We start from the raw sequence: 21,006 nt of genomic DNA, 5'->3' as shown, positions 1-21,006 counted from the left end.
CGCAGTAGGGAGCCTCTGAGATTGCCGCTCCTTCACGGGCAGAATCATCGTGCTGCTGGAACCCGCCTCATGTGGCATGTGCCGCCAACAAGTCCACTTCTTCGCGGCCTAGTGCCGCCGCTACAGACGCCTCTGACTTTGCCCTGAGCGGCAAGGGAAGCTGCTGCCACCCCGATTTCATCCTGCGGCCTGGAGGCCGCTCCCAAATCCTGCCTGCTCCATCTGCTTCTGTGCGGCAGGGACACCACTGTCCAGGGTCCTGCTTCTCTCCAGGGCCCTCCTGTAGGCGCCAGCGCGCCTCTTCAGTCCATTTAAAGGGCCAGTGGCGGGAAAAGCCTGCGGCCCCCACCGGAAGTCTTCAATCTTTTCATTTCATGTTTCAGCCTTATAAAAGGGCTTTTCTTTAGACACTCAGAGTCTTCGGATTGGGTTCCACAGTTGTCTGTGCTCTGTTACCGGTCCAGGTACTCCGTGGTCTTCATCTGTGTAGATGGCTTCGTGTTCAGTGTTCTCCATGTTCTTGGTCTCCTTGTCCTCATCTTCCTGGTCTTGTCCTCCATCGGAGCTCCTTCATTGCTTGTTACATGTCCAGGTGTTATACATCCTGATGTTCCATGATTCAGTCCTGATGTTCTGTAATCCATTCCTGATGTCCCTGATATTTCATGATCCAGTCCTGATGTTCCATGATCCAGCCTTGATGTCATGTACCTCTGGTTCCTCGTCGCCACCTTTCCTGGCATGTCATTGTCGTAGTCCGTGACCAGCCCCATGGGTGGGCTGTGTAGGGCACCTCATGGCACTAGGTCTGCCTTCTCGCCTGCAGCACAAGTCTCCGGAGAGTCATCCTTGCCTAAAGCCAAGTCCTGTCTTGGTCCTGTGTCCTAAATTGTCCTGGCCCTCGGATTCCCTTGTGTTTGCTCTGTCCATGTCTAAGACTCTGTTTGAACCTGCTCGCTCCAGTGTGGTCCGCGACCAGCCACAGACGGGCTGTGTAGGGCATGCACCGGTGATGGCCTCTGCTGAATCTTCACCATGTTCAGGCTTCAAGGTCTACATCTTCATCTGGAGTCTGCCCCGCATCCAGCATGGTCCACGACCAGTCCCGCGGGTGGGCTGTGTAGGGTGCTCTGCGTCGCAGCCTCAACCTAGTACTTGATCCTGAGTCCTCGTCTACAGTACCTTGATCCTGAGTCCTCGTCTACAGTACCTTGTTCCTGAACCTTCATCTGCCCCTGGCCTCCGTCCGGCCTGCCACTTCTTGCCATTACCCAGTGGCAGGTCCGAAAAGGCTTGGAATATTCAGAGGAACATTCAAAGACCACCATTGCATTGTTGGTCTTCATGAAGCATGCAGGGTCCAGTGGAGGGTCAGTATTTTCAATCATCCTTGTCTTCGTTCCAGTCTTGTTCTGCTCCACCCATGCTTGCATCAGCTCACCTCTTGCTGTGCTCTCGGGGCTCCTCCCTGAGTGGCGTAGCGATCCAAGGGCTCACATCTCCTGACAGAAGTGACCGCACCCCCGCGCTCGCAACAATGTCTTGAAAATAAAAATAAACAGCAGGATACATCAGAGAAAACCAAATCCAGATAGCAAGCAATGCATGTCAAAATCATCTTTTACAGAATAAAATGGAGAATTCCAATGTTGATGTAAACAAAATCTTGAGTGCGTGCTCTGCATAAGTATTTTACCTTATGGGGAAATACAAATATTATTTTTAACATAGTAACATAGTTTCATAGAGGTCAATATTGAGCAAGCCAATGAGCAGGAAAGTTACTTTATCCAAGTGTCTTTACCCAGATAAATGTTCCACTGAATATACGCAGCTAAAGTTAACCAGGTAAAGTTACCCAGCTACCTTTAGGACAGCTATTTTTCTTATCTGACTTACTGGCAAACTTTAAATGGATAAAGCCGAATATCAGCGCTCATCGGCTAATGTTTAGCCCTGCTCCTGGAATGCCTCCAGCATCACCCCTTTTTACTCACCTACATTTTATGTAGTTAATGAGTTATCTGGACAAAATTTCTCCAGGGAGTGGAGAAAATTTTGAAATCTCAGTTTTTGTCTAGATAATTTCAAAAGTTACTCAAAGCCTTTGACTATTGACCTCATAGGAGCTGCTGATAGGTAAAGGTCTTTTTGCCCACTCCAGCTATCCAGTTACCCCATGCAAAGCTTTTCACTGGAGTTCCTAACTAATCTCTAGCCACAATGTTCTGCATCTGTTGCAAAAATGCTTCAATTTTGTCACTTTGTTGGTAAGTCAATCCAGGTATCTACTACTTTAGCAATAAGATGGTAATTTAATAACAACCCACATAACTTATGCACTGACAAAGTGCATAAGTTATCCCAATTTTAAAAGTTGATTTATGTGCATAAATTCACTTTGAAAATTATCTTTAAGAATTCACAACAAACCCACACAATGCTATATTTGCTTTTTGCAGAGTGTAACTTGGATAGGCTAATTTACGTGCATAATTTGTAAAATCAAGTGTGTGCAAAAATCCCAACTCCACCTCCTATAATTCCTATTTTTGATGTGCATAAAAGTATGCATAAAATCGGGATATATGCACACTTTTATGCACACAACTTCCATGCAATTATATATCAAGATTTTTATGAATATAATCTCATGTTTTATGTAAGCAAATGTATTGAACATTATCCCCTAAATTAATATTTCCTTTGAATCAGTCTCCTTCCAATTACATAAGAAGACTTGGGGAGGTCCATACTCAAAAGCCATTTAGAAGGATAACTAGGGCCTCATTTTCCAATATCGCATTGGTATCGCATGCGATACCAAAAGGGGGTGTACCTTATGCTAATAAGCATGTGTATCGCAAATTGCGATATCAGCTATGCGAAAAGCTCTTATCGCAAGTTGCACTATTAGCCCATTGCCAGTATATATCATGGTTCACGATGTTTCCGGACAGCCTGTTTCAGTACGCTAGAGAGAGAGAGAGAGAGAGAGAGAGAGAGACTCCAAGATGAGATTTGTGCAATGTTCTCTCCACCTAGCTTGTTGTTGCCCAGGTAGAGTGTCTATCAAGCTAGGTGGAGAGAACATTGCACAAATCTCATCTTGGAGTGAGTTTCCTCACTCCGAAGGCCAGCAAATCTTCACAAGAGACCACTGTTCTGTTCGTACGTCTCATGTTGAATGTGAAAGTGGCCCCCAACCCCCTACACTCATACCTAAACCCCACCTCGAGTTACTAGGTGGGCCTCCCATAGGGATACAAATATCTCTCTCTCTCTCTCTCTCTCTCTCTTCCCCTCCCCCTCCCCCTCCCCAGCCTGCAGCATACTGAAACAGGCTGTCCGGAAACATCGTGAACCGCGATAAATCTTTACCGGCCTCTAGCACACAACATAACGCAAATGAAAGAGGTGTAGTTATTGGTCGCATTAGGAGCCGCGCTAACACTGCAGCTGTTTCGTGGCACACAATAAATTCTCCCTACTTTACATTTTCTCCCCCCCTGAATACAAAATTAAAAATTTGCATTCGCAAATTGCGTTAACGGCTGTTAGCGCGATTTGCGGAATTATCACCCGCGATAACTCCTTGGAAAATGACCCCCATAGTAGTTATCCATCTAAATGGCTTACCTGGCTATAGTTAGCCTTTATTCGGCTATATTCTAGCTGGCTAATAAATTAGGTGGTTAGAATTTAGCCTCGAGCATAACTGGGAGGAGCTGAGTTAGTTTACTAAGTTAACCGGCTAACTCCAGTATTTAAAGTTAGCCGGATGACTTAGCAGGCTAATTCTGGTCAAGTCAGAAAGCTATCCTAAAGTTAGCTAGCTAATTTATAAAGATAGCCAGCATATTCAAGAGTGTGGTTGCACTGTTGAATATGCCCCCAAAGTTAGCCGGATAAGTTTTTCTGGCTAACTTTGCTATCAGGAATGTGTCTGATAAATACCTCCTAGTTTTTGAGTTTCTTTTATTATGGAAATTGCTGTCTTATTTTATAGAAATCTGCTAGATATTTGAATGTTTCCATCATATTTCCCTTTCCTTTCTTTCTTCTAGAAAACCCATTTTGAGTTCCTCAAGGCTCTGTGTTCAAAGTTTGTGTTGTGAGTACTCTCAATGTCCTTATATAGGTATGACATTGACGTCTAAAACTGAACACAATACTCGAGGTGGGGTCTTACCAGTGACCTAAAGAAGGACAATGCTATCTTCTTTATTCTATTTATGCACCCAAGCATATTTCATTTATTTATTTATTTATTTATTTATTTAACACTTTTATATACCGATATTCTTGTAACAAGTTACAAATCACTTCGGTTTACATTGTAACAATAACCAGAGCATAAAAGAATGCATTACATTGAACAAGGAAGTACAAACTTGGATCATAAAACTGAAGTAACCAGAGAGATAACTTGAAGAGACATTGACCGGCGAGCCGGATTATGATTTGGTTTAATACCCGTGGTTTAAGTAGAAAAAAACATTGGGATTAGGACTTATGAGAGAACAAATTTAAGTTAGTCTGTAAAGCATATATATTTTGCTGCTGATTTATCACATTGACTGACAACCTTCATGTTATTAGAGATAACATTTTTTTAGCCTAGATCCTTTTTCGTAGTTTCCGGTTCTTGTTCTTCTAATGGATAAGAACATAAGAAATTGCCATGCTGGGTCAGACCAAGGGTCCATCAAGCCCAGCATCCTGTTTCCAACAGAGGCCAAACCAGGCCACAAGAACCTGGCAATTATCCAAACACTAAGAAGATCCCATGCTTCTGATACAATTAATAGCAGTGGCTATTCCCTAAGTAAACTTGATTAATAGCCATTAATGGCTAATGGGGTTTTTTTGTTCCTCACATACATAATTCTACATGGAGCACAGCTTATAAAACCTTTACCATTTTCCCAGTTTTTTTCAAGTCAACTTTTATCTATTCCACCCCTCCTAGTGTGTCTCCCCTGTTGTAGATTTGTGTCCTTTGTAAGCAGACATATATTTCGCTTAAAATTTTCAGTAATATCTCATATTGAAAAGTAACATCCTCAGCACCAAGCCCTATAGATAAAGATCAATTTTTACCTGACTTGCTATATCATATTTTCCTGAAGTACTCATCTATTTATTTTGATATGTGATGATTTATAAAATAACAATGAGATCTACTCTCTAAAATGATTTCCATTTTGTTTTTCAGATGTTTAAAGCAGGGCCTGTCTATAACAGCTAACACTTTAAAGGAATGATTTCTTCATAGTATGTGCTCACTGTGATCTGTGAGCAAGCTGAATGGTTTAGTTTGCTTTTCTCCATCTTCTAAAAGGCAAAATGATATTAAAGAAAGGTAAAATCTATTCTTCTTACCATTTCCAAGTTCCCAAGAAATATTGTATTTTTTGCTGGCACTGTATTTCAGGAGGCTAAGAACACTGGAGCTATTCCAGGAGTTATCAGGCTTTCGACGGAGCGCATTGAGTCCAAAAATCAGATGGAGTCCAGAACAGTTTACAAAGTTATAGAGTTTGTCTAGAGACCTGGCTGGGAAAAAAACAAAACAATGCTTGTATCGTAATTCTTATTATGAATTGAAACAGAACTCCAGATTGAATTATACCAGAGATATGAAGGGATTCGCTAGTCTAAAGCTGTAATTCAAAACACCGTGACTGATGCAATTATATACTACTATTTATTTTATTTTATTTATTTATTTAAAATATTTCTTTCCCACCTTTTTTAATAAAAGTATACAAGGTAGATTACAATAGTCTTGTGCAGCGTATGAAAAAACCCTTTATAAAACATTTGGATTTCACATTGAAATTAGCACGTACTAACATGCAAAGCGCACACTATGGTCCCCTTACTTCAGATATGTGTGGCGTATAAGTCATAAAATAAAAAGAAACAGATCAGCAGAGTTTTAAGGGTCAGGACTATCAGGAGAAAAGGAGGCTATTAAACTAGGGGGTTATGGAACTGGGAATGAACTGGGAAGTAATGGCGTTAGCATGCGTGTCTATTAAAATCCTCCCAATTATGCGGTCGAAGATGCATTTGCATGAATAGTTCCACTTAAAATTGCGTGCACATGTGCATGGAGTCAGCCTATATTTATAACGTATGCACTTATGTTATAAAATAGCCACATCCCTGGGCGCAAGTCGGCAAACATGCACACATGTGCGCTCGTGCACCTGTTTAAAACTTATCATCCCTGTGAAAAAGTACATTAAAAATGGGTTATGCTTGTACTTTTATGCAAACAGAGCACTGGCTGATTTTGTAACAACCATTTATGTGCATAAAACCAGGATTTATGCATCTAAATGTTTTTGAAAATTACCTCCTAAATGACCTGTAACAACTAAATTTAAAGGGAATACGGCCCAATTTTAAATAGCCTGTGGATGTAATAAACAGGAGTTACACAAGTGGCCAGGCCCTGCGCACACCGTGCGCATTTTAGAAGGGGCCTGGCTGCACGCGTAATCATTACGTGCACAAGAGCTGGGCCAAAGAAAAGGGGTGGTCCGGGGGGTGCGCCAATACAAAATCATGCATGCGTGTCTGTGCAGGTAGCGGATTTTCTAACATGCGCGTGTTACCATGTGCATCTTATAAAATCGGCACATCCATGTGCGTGTGCCAGGAACCACGCACACATGGACGCCCGCGCCCGAGTCTAATAATCTACCTTATAAGTCTTGTATTCCATTTTGCTTCTATGGGTAAAAAGCTAAGCAGGTTGAGTTTTAAAACGTTGCTCGCACAAAAATGGCCACATACGTGCAAATTTGGGCTATATACGAGCAATGCAGATTTTAAAAAGCTGCAAAGTACACATGTATACATCTGTGCGTAAGTGAGGAATAAGAGGGCGGAAAAGGGGCAGGGCATGGGCGGGACATGGCCAACACTTATCGGGTAAATTTTAAAACCTGCATGTGCGCGTTTATGTGCGCGCAGGTGCCCAGGCGGGCGTGTGTGTGTGTGTGTGAGGATTTTTGAAAAATCTGCACGGCGACGCGAGTAGCCCTACCCCAATTCTCTCCCAGTCCGCTCCAATAAAGGAGTGGATTGGGAGGGAATTTCCCTAACCCCCTACCTGACATTCCTCCCTTTTCCCCTCTTCTCTCCTCTCCTCTCCTCCCAGACCCCTAATCCCTATCTATCTATCCTCATTTTTTTTTTTGTTATAGACCTTACCTGCTCTTTCGGAGCAGCAGTAAGTTCCATGTGCCAGCTGGCTGCTGGTGCATGCTTCACCAGGACAGGCCTAATGGCCGCTGTCCCAGTTGGCCCCCGCCCCTCCCATACCCCACCTCGGCCCACTCCTTTGACAAAGCCTGGCACTTCCATGCACACCAGGAGATTCGCGAGTGGCTGGGCCATTTTTAAAATACACTCGGCGCGTGCCCATCCTGGCCACGTGCGTATCTCCCGAGATTTGCACGCGCCAGGCTTTTAAAATCCGGCCCTATGTGCATAACTCTGAATTTGAAACCAAAAACCACAGCGCATTTATGAAAGCTATCCGTGTAACTTTACTGCTGTTCCTGATGGACTAATTGGAAAACTGGGAATGTTTTAAAATTCGCTGATGTACACGCATAAAAGCCGACAAGGTCCTATGGAAGACACCCGCACACTAGCTGTGCTCGAGTAACCTCTTAAAATTAGGAGCATACTTACACATGATTGGCGCATTTTAAAACATATGTGTTAAACTTTAAGACCCGCACACGAGCACACATATGCACGCGTTTGCTGGCTGACACACATATATGCGGCGATTTTAAAACATACATGCGTATATGCATGTATACATGCACGTGTTTTAAGATCGGCTATTTGTGCATACTTGGAAACACGCTTTCATATTGATGAGTGCATGTGCATGCAAATGCTGGCTTGATTGTGTAAGTGGGGGGAGATTTTACCAGAAACATGTGCTGACGCAATTAACTCTTTTCCCAGTTCACCCCAGTAAAGGAAAGAATTTCCTAATGCCACTAGCTAACTCGCCTTCCTTTTACCCTATTATCCCTGACCCTTAAAACCCTGCTGATTACCCTTTTTTTTTTTTTAAATTTTACAACTTACATGCTGTCCATAGCAGAAGTTAAAGTTATGGAGTAGGGAACCCCGACGTGTACTTGTATGCATAGACTTATGTGCAGATTTCATGGTACAGACCTGCCTTCCATCTCCCATCCATTCCCCGCCCAGACCATGCCCATGCCCCACCCCTTTCTGTGAAAAAAAAATTGTGTGCATGTACCAGGAGATATGCACGTACTCACACAGTTTTTAAAATACATGCAGCATGCGCCGGGCTGAGTAACGTGTATCTCATGGCTTTAGCACTTAGAGCATTTAAAATCAACCAGTATGCATGCAAGTGTGCGCAGGATTAAACATTCTAGCACACCCTTGCTCGCACACCGATATTCACATGTATGGGCACACACGCACTCATTTTAAAATTATTGTGTTAGTGAATTAGATCTTAAGAGCACATCTAAATTAGTTTTGAAATATCAAGGCTTGTTTCAAGCTGAAGTCTCTCACTCGACTCCATAATCATTAGAGAGTTATGTCTGTGTGTATGTTTAAGCACATAGGGTTTGATTGCATATATATATTAAAGAAGTTTTTGAAGGAAAGCTTCTAATCTAGATACTATTTGTCATGGTTTAAAAATGAATATACCGGTACTTCTTGAGCATGCTACAACAAAAATAAAATTATTTCTAAATCAGGTTGTACTTTTTATTTGGTGTATAGACATGCGGGGTCACTATATACTGATATACCATCCAATTTTCTTCCTTGACTTCTATATAGGTAAATATGCATGACTGTTGAAAATAAGTCAGTCTTCAGATGTTCTCTTATCCTGCTCCCAGTCCCATCTTCCTTCCAGGCAGCCAGTTTGTCATCTGGTCTCAATTCATTCCAGACTGCTGACACTTGATACCTTGAAGGACTAAATGAACATCCAAATCAAAGCTGATGCAGTACAGCCCTCCTCTCCTTACTTCTCAACTCAGAACAAAGAGATTCCTGGTACAACTGTAGAAAAGAAGTATTTGCTGCCTTGAAAAAGGAGAATTACCCTATATTACACCTGTTTCTTCGCTCTTTAAACATTTACCATGAGTATATTATACAGAATCATGATAATTTCCAAAAGGAAATGTAAATGTAAATGTAACACACTGTCATAGCAATTTTCAAAAGCCATTTACCTGTGTTAAGTGTACTTAAAGTGGATAAAACCTATTGGTAATTCAATAGCATATAGGGGCAGTGGTTGGCCCATGCCTTTCTGGAAAATGTGTCAACTGGCCTGGAGCTAGGGGTTGCACCAGGCTGCCCCTGGACCACCGAGAACTCTTCTTTTAGGTCTGGGCCCCCCAAACCATCAGGGTCATTGATCCATGGAAAGGGGGGAGGGCCCCACTAGACACTAGGGATTATGGTATATGTTAGGAGGTAGGGGCTCGGGGAGCTTGCTATTTGGGGAGGGGAGTTTTGATATGGGAATCTTTGGTTGGGATGGGGTAATTTTTGATCAAAGGGGAAGGGTTTGGGAAGGGGTGGAAAATTGCTGTGTGAGTAAATTTTAGATTTTTACAAATTTTTTTAGGCTATGCCAACTCTAGATGCGACGAGAGGGGTGAGCAGGAGTATCGCAAGGGGTTTGGCTTATTGCAGATGGGGGTTTTTTGGATCATGTGGCCATATAAAACGATGGCTACCCCATCCAAAGTGGGCACCATTGCACGTTTTTTCAGGATCTGCCATATTATATTTTAGTGCAGATTTTTTCCTTTGATATATTAGCTTTTATACAGTCCGATACAGTAAAGTGCGCTCCACTGGAGCGCACTATTACCCCACATTTTGTAAGGGGTAATAGCGCGTCGAAAACGCGCGGCCAACCCCTCCGAAACTAATAGCGCCCGAAACATGCAAATGCATCTTGATGGGCCTATTAGTTATTCCCGTGCCATTCAGAAAGTAAAATGTGCAGCCAAGCCGCATATTTTACTCTCAGAAATTAACGCCTGCCATAGGCCATAGGCAGGCGTTAATTTCGGCCAGCACCAGGGAAGTGTACAGAAAAGCAGAAAAAACTTCTTTTCTGTACACCCTCCGACTTAATATCATAGAGATATTAAGTCAGAGGCCCCAAAAATTTAAAAAAATCCAAAATTTAAAAAATAAAATTTAAATCTGCCCACAGCCCGCGGGTTGGAAGAAGGACGCTCAATTTAGCCGGCATCAGTTTTGCAAACCCTTAGCTGTCAGCGAGTTCGAGAACCGACGCCGGTAAAATTAAGCGTCGGCTGTCAAACCCGCTGACAGCCGCCGCTTCTATCAAAAAGGAGGCGCTAGGGAAGCGCTAGTGTCCCTAGCGCCTCCTTTTACCGGAGCCCTAATTTACATACCCGACCTTCCTGAATTGCACGCCCGGAAGAGTGGCCTTTGCGCACGTCGGGAGAGTGGGTGCTCACCGGCTCTCCCACGCGTTTTTCTGTATCGGCCTGATAGATAGTTCTGATCCATCTCAATTTTTGCAAAACTCTCAAGACTTGATTACAACTAGAGGTACATTTATTATTTCTTTTCTTCTTGAGTCAGATAAATAATCTGTCTTTTGACAATATTTCAAATATAAAAATATTTCCTTTTGCGGGCAGAAGATACAGATCTTCCCCGATATCTCTAGGGAAACTCAAGAAAGAAGGAAGCTTTTCCTCCAACTTAAACCTCGTGTTTTACGAGTTGGCACTTCCTTCTTCCTGAAGTTCCCCTGTAAGTGTGAAGTGGTTCACTAAAACAATACATTTGTTTTTATTGATCAGGGGACACTAGTGGGAGCCTGTGCATGTAAGTATTTATGCCATGCAGCACCCAGACCATGCTCCACCCATTTTTAGAAATGTTTCACTTGTGCGCGCAGTGGGAGAGTGAAGTGGAATAGAGAGAGAGAGAAAACCTCTGTGGTGGCACACATTTAGTCATCTATTTATACCACGATAGGAGGGTCATCTAGTAAATCGAGGTGAGGTTTTGGTGGTGATCTCGGGTATTAATCAAGTTTACTTAGGCTATTAATCAAGTTTACTTAGGGAATAGCCACTGTTATTAATTGCATCAGTAGCATGGGATCTTCTTAGTGTTTGGGTAATTGCCAGGTTCTTGTGGCCTGGTTTGGCCTCTGTTGGATATAGGATGCGGGGTTTGATGGACCCTTGGTCTGACCCAGCATGGCAATTTTTTATGTTCTTATGGGGGGCAGTTTTACATGCACAGTCAGACGTACAAACAGCACAGTACACATCATTTAAGATTTGATGTGATTTGGAATGAGGAAAGGTACACAAAGATGAAATTTCTACAACATACTCTCACCCTAGCTTGATAGCACCCAGGTAGCAAATGCATCAAGCTAGGGCTAACTCTGGTCAGGCTGTAGGGCTGTCCTAAAGTTATCTGATTAGACATAACTGCTAACGTTAAGAAAGCCAGGTATATTCAGCGGTACTACTAACTAGCCAGCCAGACAGCAGTTGAAAATGGACCCCCTAATGAATATGAAACCTGTATGCAGGCTTTGAGGATTGGATTTAAATATCTCTGGTTTAAGTACCCTGTACCTCAACACTCTGTACTCTAATGTTCTTCTGGGATGCTTATGCACTAAGATGGTATCTTTTAAACAGCCACACGGGCGCACCTGTACGCGCACATGTACACGCATATGCTGGCTCACACCATAGAACGTGGCCATTTTATAACATACACATGTATATGCCTGCATGTAATAAAATAGGCTGAACTTCAATCACATTTTTTATCTCCATAGTTGTTTTATTATTTTGAACAATTGAACTAGACATAGTCTTCTGTAAAGTAACAAGAACTCTCCATACATCACCCAGAGTTATATTTTGGAGGTCAACAGGCTCTGCGACCAACTCCTGAGGTCCAGAACCCTCTTGTACCACACCTTCCTCTGTATTCCCACATACAGAGGAAGGTGTGGTACACCTGACGCATAGCGTCAGAATTGTCTATTCCCCTTAATCCCAAAGAGGAACTCTGGGCTGCAGGGCTTGGCTCTTCCATCAGGGTTTGAGTTGCTGCTGTGGCCCTGGACTGTCTGTGGTTCCAGATGAAAAAGATATTTCAGGAATAGACTCGCAACAGGGTAACTTACCCCTCTTGCAACATGAGAGTCCATAGGTCCTCTCAATACAGGTACATTCGGCAATGAAGTCCAAGCTTTAACCTTTCTTTTTCTTCCCATATGGGTAAAATAAGAATAGAAAAAAATCTTGATAAGGGGCACACCCCTTTGGCGTCCGGCTTTGGCGCGAGCCAGCGGCTGTGTGCCGCACCTTCCCCAGTTTTATGCCCGAGGCAATCCGTCCCCGACTGGGGATGTCACGGGGGTGTAACTTTGCGCGCGCCGGGCCGGCTGCCGCGCTCCATGTTCCGGTCTGAGGGCTGGTCCAGGGGCCACTGCCACGCCCCCAGAATGCCCCCGGGCCGGAACCATGCCCCCGGACACGTCCCCGAAACGCCACGTCACTCCAGACATGCCCCTGAAACGCCGCGTCACCCCCGGTATGCCCCCCGGCATGCCCCCCCGACACGCCCCTCCATGCAAGCCCCAGGACTTACGCGCATCCCGGGGCTTGCGTGCACTGCCGAGCCTATGCAAAATAGGCTCGGCGCACGCAGGGGGGTTTGGGGTAGGTTTTCGGGGGGTACGCGCGTATCTTACGCGCGTACCCCTTTGAAAATCTATCCCTAAGTGTTCTGCTAATTGTTTTTGTATGTTTTTTTTCTATTAATTTTGCAATTAGGGGTAGGTTTGATACTGGCCTATAATTGCTCAGGATTAGTTGGTCGCTGTTCTTTTTCTTTAGAATTGGTTTTACTATTGCTCCTTTTAGTGAATCTGGCATGTTTCCTTCCTTTAGTGATAGATTAATGATTTTTGTTAAAGTTGGCGAGACTGTGTTAGCTACTTTTTTTAAGTCTATGGTTGGAATTGTGTCTTGTGCATGTGGGGCGGGGTTTAGTTTTTTTAGCATTGATTCAACTTCTATTTCAGATATTTCGGCGAATGTTTCCCATTGTTTAACGTCTCTTTTTTGCATATTGATTTTTTTTTAGTTATTTTTGGAATCTTTGTTTTTAGATTCGTAATTTTGTCATTAAAGAAAGTAGCTATTTCATTACATTTATTTACTGCTAGGTTCTGTGAAGCGTCAGATTTGTCAGTTGTGAGATTTTTTACTATGGTAAATAGGGCTCTTGGGTTATTTGTGAATTTCTCTATTTTAGTGCTGTAATATTGTTTCTTTGCGTTGAGAATTACTTGTTTATAGTAGGCTAGTTGTTTCCTGTATTTAGTCAGGTTTTCTGTTGTTTTATTATTTTTCCATTCCTTTACATTTTTCCTTAGGTTTCTCTTGACTATCTTTATCTTTTAATTATGCCAGGGGTTTGTTTCTTTGGGTTCTTTGATGCTGATACATTTTATTGGGTTTATCTCGTCGGTTAGGTTTTTGGTTGTTTGTGTCCACGCTGTCGTGGTGGAGTCACAGTCGGTGCAGTCTATTTCAGCTAGTTTTTCTTCTAGTTTGTCTTTCAGGGTGTCTATGTTGTATGGTGGGCGGTATTTGAATTCAATGGGTTAAGAACATAAGAACATAAGAAAATGCCATACTGGGTCAGACCAAGGGTCCATCAAGCCCAGCATCCTGTTGCCAACAGTGGCCAATCCAGGCCATAAGAACCTGGCAAGTACCCAAAAACTAAGTCTTAGTCTATTCCATGTAACCATTGCTAATGGCAGTGGCTATTCTCTAAGTGAACTTAATAGCAGGTTCTTTGTTTTGTGTCGCTTGTTTTTCATTAAATTTGATAGAGGATTCTATTAGGAAGTGGTCTGACCAGGGTATCGGTGTATATTCCAATTTGATTTGTTCTAGGTGGCTGTGGTTGATAAATGGTGGGCTTGTCAGTAGTTAGGATGAATCCTAGTGCCGTCATGATATCTATTAGTGTTTGACATGTGTTAGATAAGGGGTGCCTGTCCATGTGTAGATTGAAATCACCTAGTACAATTGTGGGTTTAGAGGTGTTTATGTGTGTTGTTAGGAATTCAATAATTGGGGAGATGTTTAGTTCTAGTAGGGTAGGGGGCAGTATAAGGCAAATTTGTAAGTTGTTGGTTTCAAAAAGAGCGATTTCATGGTTTTTTGGAGGAAACAATTTTTGGCTTTGAAGTCAAGAGTGTTGTCTCTTGGGGCAACATTCTTTTTAAAGTTCCCTTGTAAATGTTCAATTGTCCTCCAAAAGAATAAATTTACATTTCAAGACCCTTCTCACCTAGAATCCTTCCTGGCAGACAAAGAGCAAGGTTGAGGTAAATTGTCTGCAAATAAAAGTGTATTTTTCTCCTTATTTCTATAAGATTAAAATTACAGGTTACCTGATTTAAATAATGCTTTGAAATATCCTCCCATAATGAGGGCTAATGGTTTTTTGTTAATATTAATATATATTTGGTGGAGCAAATGAATGTTACAAAAATTATTTCTTGATTTTTTGCAAATGTGAATTTGTTTAAAATCTTAATAAAAAATAAATTAAAAAATAAAATAAAATAGGCTGAAGCGTGTACATATGCGTACAATTTGAAATGAACGCACGCAAGCAAATCCTGCGTCTACCTCATAAGTTGGTGAAATTTTACAAAGGACGAAAGCCGACATCATATGTAGTTTTCCCAGTTCACCCTGTTTAGGGATAGGACTTGCAAACCATCTTAAATTTATAACCACCCTTCCCCACTGTTAGCCCCTTAAAGCCCTGCTGTCTGGCCTAAATTTTTATTCCAGGCATAAAAGAAAAAGTTGAAAACAGCAATTTAGGAGGATCAGAAGAATATGAAATGTTGTTCTGTGTTGTAAAATTTCAGCCTCAAGAGTGGTAATGAGCAGAAGGGGGTCAGTATAAGAATGTTAATGTTATTCCATATGGCAATGAATGTTAAATACTATTACAAGTGCTTAATAAGCATTAACAGAGTGGCCAATATGTGTAAACTAGCTTGCAATAGTGTTAATATTAAATCTATATTAATGAGGTAATGAGATAAAAAAAAGTATGCAAAACAGCGCATGCAGTATAAGTGTAGTGAAAAAGTATTTGTTTCAGAAATATGCACAAAATTTAACAGACACATTAATGCCAAAAACTTAACTACACCTCAGGGAAGTGTAGTTAACTTTCTGGGGAACCATCTCCATTAATGCATACACATAGTTTACTGTTTGTGGTAATGCATTCCTCCTTTGCATTTCTTTTACGTCATCCATTAATATGCACATAAATACTGCTTTTATGCATGTTATCAGACAATCATAATACACTTTAGCACATCAGCCGCAGAATGAGGCATTTTGGGGCTAACCATGCTCCAAGCCTCAGAATGCATTATTGGCCTTATTAAAGTATGCATAATTTCTTTCATAATGCTCATTTTCCTATTTAAGACATGTAAAATTGCTCCATTGATGTTGGCCCTCTATAGGAAAAGGAAAAACAAATGCATAGCATGTTTAATGAATGACATCAGCCCAGATTGCAGACAAGAAGACAAAAATGCTTGCTCTCACTTCAGTCACTACATTGGCTAATTTGCATACTGTCTGAAACACTTATTCAGTCTGGCTTCAGAGGATATAATGGGAAAAGCAATAATAGCAAGGCATGTAGATGAAAAAGGCTATTTACAGTATTAAAAAATCTGTTTAGATTTGCAAGATACAAAGCATTACCAACTGCTGGTATGGCAGTTCATCATGTTTCATAACAAAAGGAAACACATTTTCTCATCTATATCCTGACTATTACAACACCCTGGCAAAGCATTTACACAGTTTGTTCTGTAGTCAGACTTTATATGCTACATTGACTGGACCAAGAAGATAATGAAATCACATCTGACTGCAAACCAGAATTGATAGAATATGAGTAGGTAAGAAGCAGTGGTAATTTTCTAAATAAATAAGCTGCTGGGTGGGATTCAGCAGCAGCTTTCACTTTCCAGTTTCCCAATGGAGAAAAGGAACATGTTCAGAAAGGTTCTAGGTTGGTGGCCTGGCATGACTTGGTAGAAAATCACCACTTGTTAGAAGCACTGGTGGTGATGCATTGCCAACAGCTTGGCCATCTTTCGAAGACTTACAATGGACTGTGATTGACCAGGTATGTCTAGATTGGTGAGAAGGTGATTGGAAACTATTAAAAGAAATGGAACTAGAGTGGATTTACCATCTATGCAGTGTTGTCTTGGAGAGATAAATATTGATTTTGAATGGAACGGCTGTTTCTAATTTGCTTTATATTTTGCATGTCTCTTGAAACAACAGAGAATCATAAATCTGCCAAATGATTGGTCAAAAGAACTTCAGTCTTAGGAATGGCCAATGCATTTCTGGGACAGAATTTACCTTTTAGTCCACAGACAAGACCAGTCCTGCTTCAATGTTTTATGAATACAAAAATATAAAAATGATTATGGTGAAAGCAGTTTTCTGGGCAAGGGGAGATAATATTTTGAATCTAGACCACATAATTATTATAAAAGAGCATTGAGAGAGTTTTCTTTGTCTCCAGCTCATAATAGATGGATATTCACCATTGGGTCAACATGGATGACAAAATGATGCATTTTGATTTTATTTGTTGCTGCTCCTTGATGCCTAATGGACAGTGTTGTGTGTTTCCTTTATAAAAACGCTGACGTGCCATTGTAGCATAAGCAAGATGAATGCAGTGGGACCTAGTAATTGACACAGAAATACTGAAGAAGCACAATGGGATGGTAATTTTCAAAATGACTTCTGTGGATAAAGGAGCAGCTTACCCACAGAAAAGCAGAGTTGCTTACCTGTAACAGGTGTTCTCCTAGGACAGTAGGATGTATTCCTCACGTATGGGTGACATCATCAGGCGGAACCCTATTATGGAGCACTTTTGTCAAAGTTTCTAGAAACTTTGACTGGCACACTGAGCACACTGAGCATGCCCAACATGTCATGATCCCTGTGTCCACAGGGGTCTCCTTTCAGTCTCGTTTGTAGCAAAAAGTGCAAGCGAAAACATAAAATAATAAACGTAAGCGGACCCAACTCCGCGGGGTGGCAGGTGGGTTTCATGAGGACTACATCCTGCTGTCCTGGGAGAACACCTGTTACAGGTAAGCAACTCTGCTTTCTCCCAGGACAAGCAGGATGATAGTCCTCACATTTGGGTGATTAGCAAGCTATAGGCTGACTCATATTACAACAGGCCAATAGCAGACAACTCGTGCAGCAGGTACCATAATTGGGGTGCTATTGGCAATGATAAAGCAACCTGAAATCACAGCAGGTGGTTGTGGAAGGAGTTGGGGATTATACTGGAACAAAGGCCAAAGGCAGTCTTGACGGACTTCCTTATCTAAGCAGTAGAGGGCTGCTAATCTGTGAAGAGAGCTCCATGTCACAGCCTAGCAGATGTCGGCAATTGGTACTGAACAATAGTGTGCTACCGATGTTGCCATGGCCCTTACAAAATGTGCCCGCACTCACCCCTGGAGAGGAAGGCCTGCTTCCTCATAGCAGAATTCGATACAGTCTGCTAGCCAGTTGGAGAGAGTTTGTTTGCCCACTGGAACTTGCAGCTTGTCTTTGTCAAAGAAGCAAAGAGTTGGGTGAATTTCCTATGGAATGCAGTGCAGTCTAGATAGAATGCAAAGTGCACGCGTATGGTCCAAGGTGTGCAAAACCCTCTCACCCTGGTGAGAAAGAGGCCTTGGGAAAAGTGGGCAGACTATAGACTGAGTAAGGTGAGAGGCTGTGTCCACCTTAAGAAGAAATTTAGAGTGAGTACAGAGGACCACTCGGTCACGGAGGAACCTAGTGTCGGGTGAGTATGCAACAAGGGCTTGTAACTCACTGACTCTTTTAGCAGAGGTGATGGCTACGAGGAAAATAATTTTCCATGTTAGAATTTTAATGTTATAGGCATGCAAAGGCTCGAACGGAGAACACATGAGCCTTGTAAGCACTACATTTAGGCCCCATTCCGTAACCAGTGATCATAGAGGAGGCTTAAGTTGTAGAAAACCCATGATAAGCCGACTCATAAGGGGTTGAGCCATTAATAGGGCATCCCCTGCTCCCTGGTGGTATGCTGAGATGGAACTGAGATGTACCTGTGCGGAGGATGTCTGGGGACCAGAATCAGACAGGTATCCTAGATAACCTAATAGAGATGGAGTGGGGCAGGAAAAATGGCCAGTACCTTTTTGTGCATGCCATTTGGTAAATCTTGCCCATTTCGAATGGTAAGATTTATGTGTGGAAGGTTTTCATGAAGCTACAAGTACCTGAGAATATCAGTGAGTCTGTGTTATGAGGTTGACCTTTGGGCAAGCAAATTGGTTCCTGGAGTGATAGGTTGAGAAGTATGGGGAAGCATACTTGTCGAGGCCAGTATGGGCTTATAAGAATCATTGAAAACTTGTCCTGCTGTAGCTTCACGAGAGTTTTGGCTATGAGCGGTATCAGAAGAGACGCATATAGGAGGCCTTTGATGCAGGGGCGAGCAAAGGCATCCATGGCTACCGCATTTCAAAGCCTGTGTAGGGAGCAGAATCTGTGCACTCTGTGATTTGATTTGGACGCAAGAGGTCAAAGGTTGGTTGACTTCAGCACTAGAAGATTTTGCTCAGTACACATGGATTCAGAGACCACTTGTGGGGATGGAGATATCGATTGAGATGGTCTGTTAGAATGTTCAGTATGCTTGTTAGATAAGTGGCCCAGAGATGCATGGAGTGTGCAAGGGCCCAGGCCCAGAATTGCGTGGCTTCCTGGCAGAGCAGATAAGAGCCTGGGCATCCCTGTTTGTTCGAGTACCACGTTGCCACTATGTTGTCTGTCTGTATCCACAAAGTTTTGTCTGAGAGGCAGTGTTTGAAGGCATAAAGGGCATAACACATGGCTCCAAGCTCCAGGAAGTTGATCTGAGACTTTTTGGGTTTGGAGGGTGTTTATATGAGCTCTCCAACCCAAGCTGGACGTGACTGTGTCCAAGATCATCTGAGGATTTGGTTACTGGATATATATCAGTCTATATATATCAGTCTATATATATCAGTCTATATATCTACTGGATATATAAGTCTATTATCTTTGGCAGTCTATCATTAAAACCCAGCCTCTAGCCTATATTAGGCACCGCTCATGTTAATTATGTTATTACCCCCTTATATCTTAATCCAAGTTAATTCGACCTGTTCATTGTAAGACATTTACTTGTCATTGTTGTTATTGTTTAAAATGTAAACCGAATTGATCAATAATTTTGTTATTGGAAAGTCGGTATAGAAAAATGCTAAATAAATAAATAAATATCAGGGACGAAAGCGGTTGAACGGCTTAGAGCCACTGAAATTTTTAAATCCACTGAGTTTTTCTCATGGCTAGTCTGGCCATAGGAGTGACGTGGATCGTGGAAACTATGTGACCCATGTGGCCCAGTGGCCCAGCAATGGAAGAATTGATGGGCTGAGGCTAGGTTGCATGCGCACAGAGATGTGGACAATTTGATAGGATGTCTGCGCGGTTGTTGGGCAGGAAGGCCGTTGCAACTGTAGTGCTCAGATCTGCTCCATATGGGATTTATGATTGTTGATCAGAATTCCCAGCCAAATGTAGCAGATTTATAGTGAGTCTTAGAGAATTTAGAGCTCCTTGTTTGGATTGACTCTTCATTAGGCAGTCATCCAGGTAAGGAAATGCATGAATGCTGTTGTTCTTTGTAGATGAGTGGCAGCCACTGCTAGGCATTTGGTGAAATACACAAGTTGTCAAAGGTAGTTCGAATAGCAGAACTTGGTATTGAAAATATTGTTGACTCATTATGAAGCATATAGAAAGTCAAGAGAATAGAGGCAACCCCCTTGTTGTAGTAAGGAAAGCATGGTGCCGAGAGACACCATTTTGAACTTTTCTTTCTGAAGAAATTTGTTGAGACTTTTGAGGTCCAGGATGGGCGGAGGTCGCCTGTTTTCTTTCCAAGTAGGAAATAGCGGGATTAAAATCCTCTGCCTTGTTGCATCTGGGGAACGGTATCCTGAGCTCTGGTCCTCAGTGGAATGGACTGTTCTGTTCTCTGGCAAGGTTGAAAAATCCAGGAGCCTGCCCGACTGGTGGAGCTGGTGTGATCTGGATATCAGTTGGTCTTATGCGGGAGCGGTAAAAGGACTTTCTACTTCTAGCATCCCTCTTTGCTGTGCAAGAAACATAGAGAGCTGTCGCAGGGTCTCGCGGTGGTCTTGCAATTGAGCCACTGTCTGCTGGACCTTGTGCATGAAGAGATTATCTGCAGTGCATGGCAGATCAGCTAGTTTATCTTGGACTTTGGGCCGAAAGCCAGGTTCACCATCTAGCACTGAGTCCTGTTGCTGGCAACGGGAGGACATTTCAAAGCAATCACATGTTGCTCGAATTTCATGTGAATGGCAGAGAGGTACCCTTGGAGTTGTGTCAAATATTAGAGATGTGAATCGTGTCCTCGATCGTCTTAACGATCGATTTCGGCTGGGAGGGGGAGGGAATCGTATTGTTGCCGTTTGGGTGTGTAAACTATCGTGAAAATCGTTAAAATCGTGAGCCGGCACACTAAAACCCCCTAAAACCCACCCCCGACCCTTTAAATTAAATCCCCCCCTCCCGAACCCCCCCCCCCCAAATGCTTTAAATTACCTGGGGATCCAGCGGTGGTCCAGAACGGCGGCGGTCTGGGGAACGGCCCCCTCAATTGAATCCTGTTGTCTTCAGCCGGCGCCATTTTGCAAAATGGCCGCCGCAAAATGGCGGCGGCCATAGACCAAAA

At 42.5% G+C, this 21,006-nt stretch overlaps 1 protein-coding gene across 3 annotated transcripts in view; it reads right to left on the bottom strand.

The window, feature by feature from the left end:
* HPSE2 (heparanase 2 (inactive)) overlaps nucleotides 1-21,006 on the bottom strand; it is a 1,066,536-nt gene that overhangs the window by 481,471 nt on the left and 564,059 nt on the right. Inside the window, exon 4 of one of the 3 annotated variants that reach the window (XM_029610101.1) lies at nucleotides 5,386-5,559. The exons of the other annotated variants lie outside the window; for them this stretch is intronic. Within the exon in view, the coding sequence (XP_029465961.1) occupies nucleotides 5,386-5,559 (174 nt within the window). The remainder of the gene's footprint in view (nucleotides 1-5,385; nucleotides 5,560-21,006) is intronic. 3 annotated transcript variants of the gene reach the window in all.

This window comes from Rhinatrema bivittatum, chromosome 7 (genome assembly GCF_901001135.1).
Source record: "Rhinatrema bivittatum chromosome 7, aRhiBiv1.1, whole genome shotgun sequence".
Classification (NCBI taxonomy): Eukaryota; Metazoa; Chordata; class Amphibia; order Gymnophiona; family Rhinatrematidae; genus Rhinatrema; species Rhinatrema bivittatum.
Note: the sequence above shows the minus strand (reverse complement) of the source record. Positions and strands in the feature narration are given on the sequence as shown.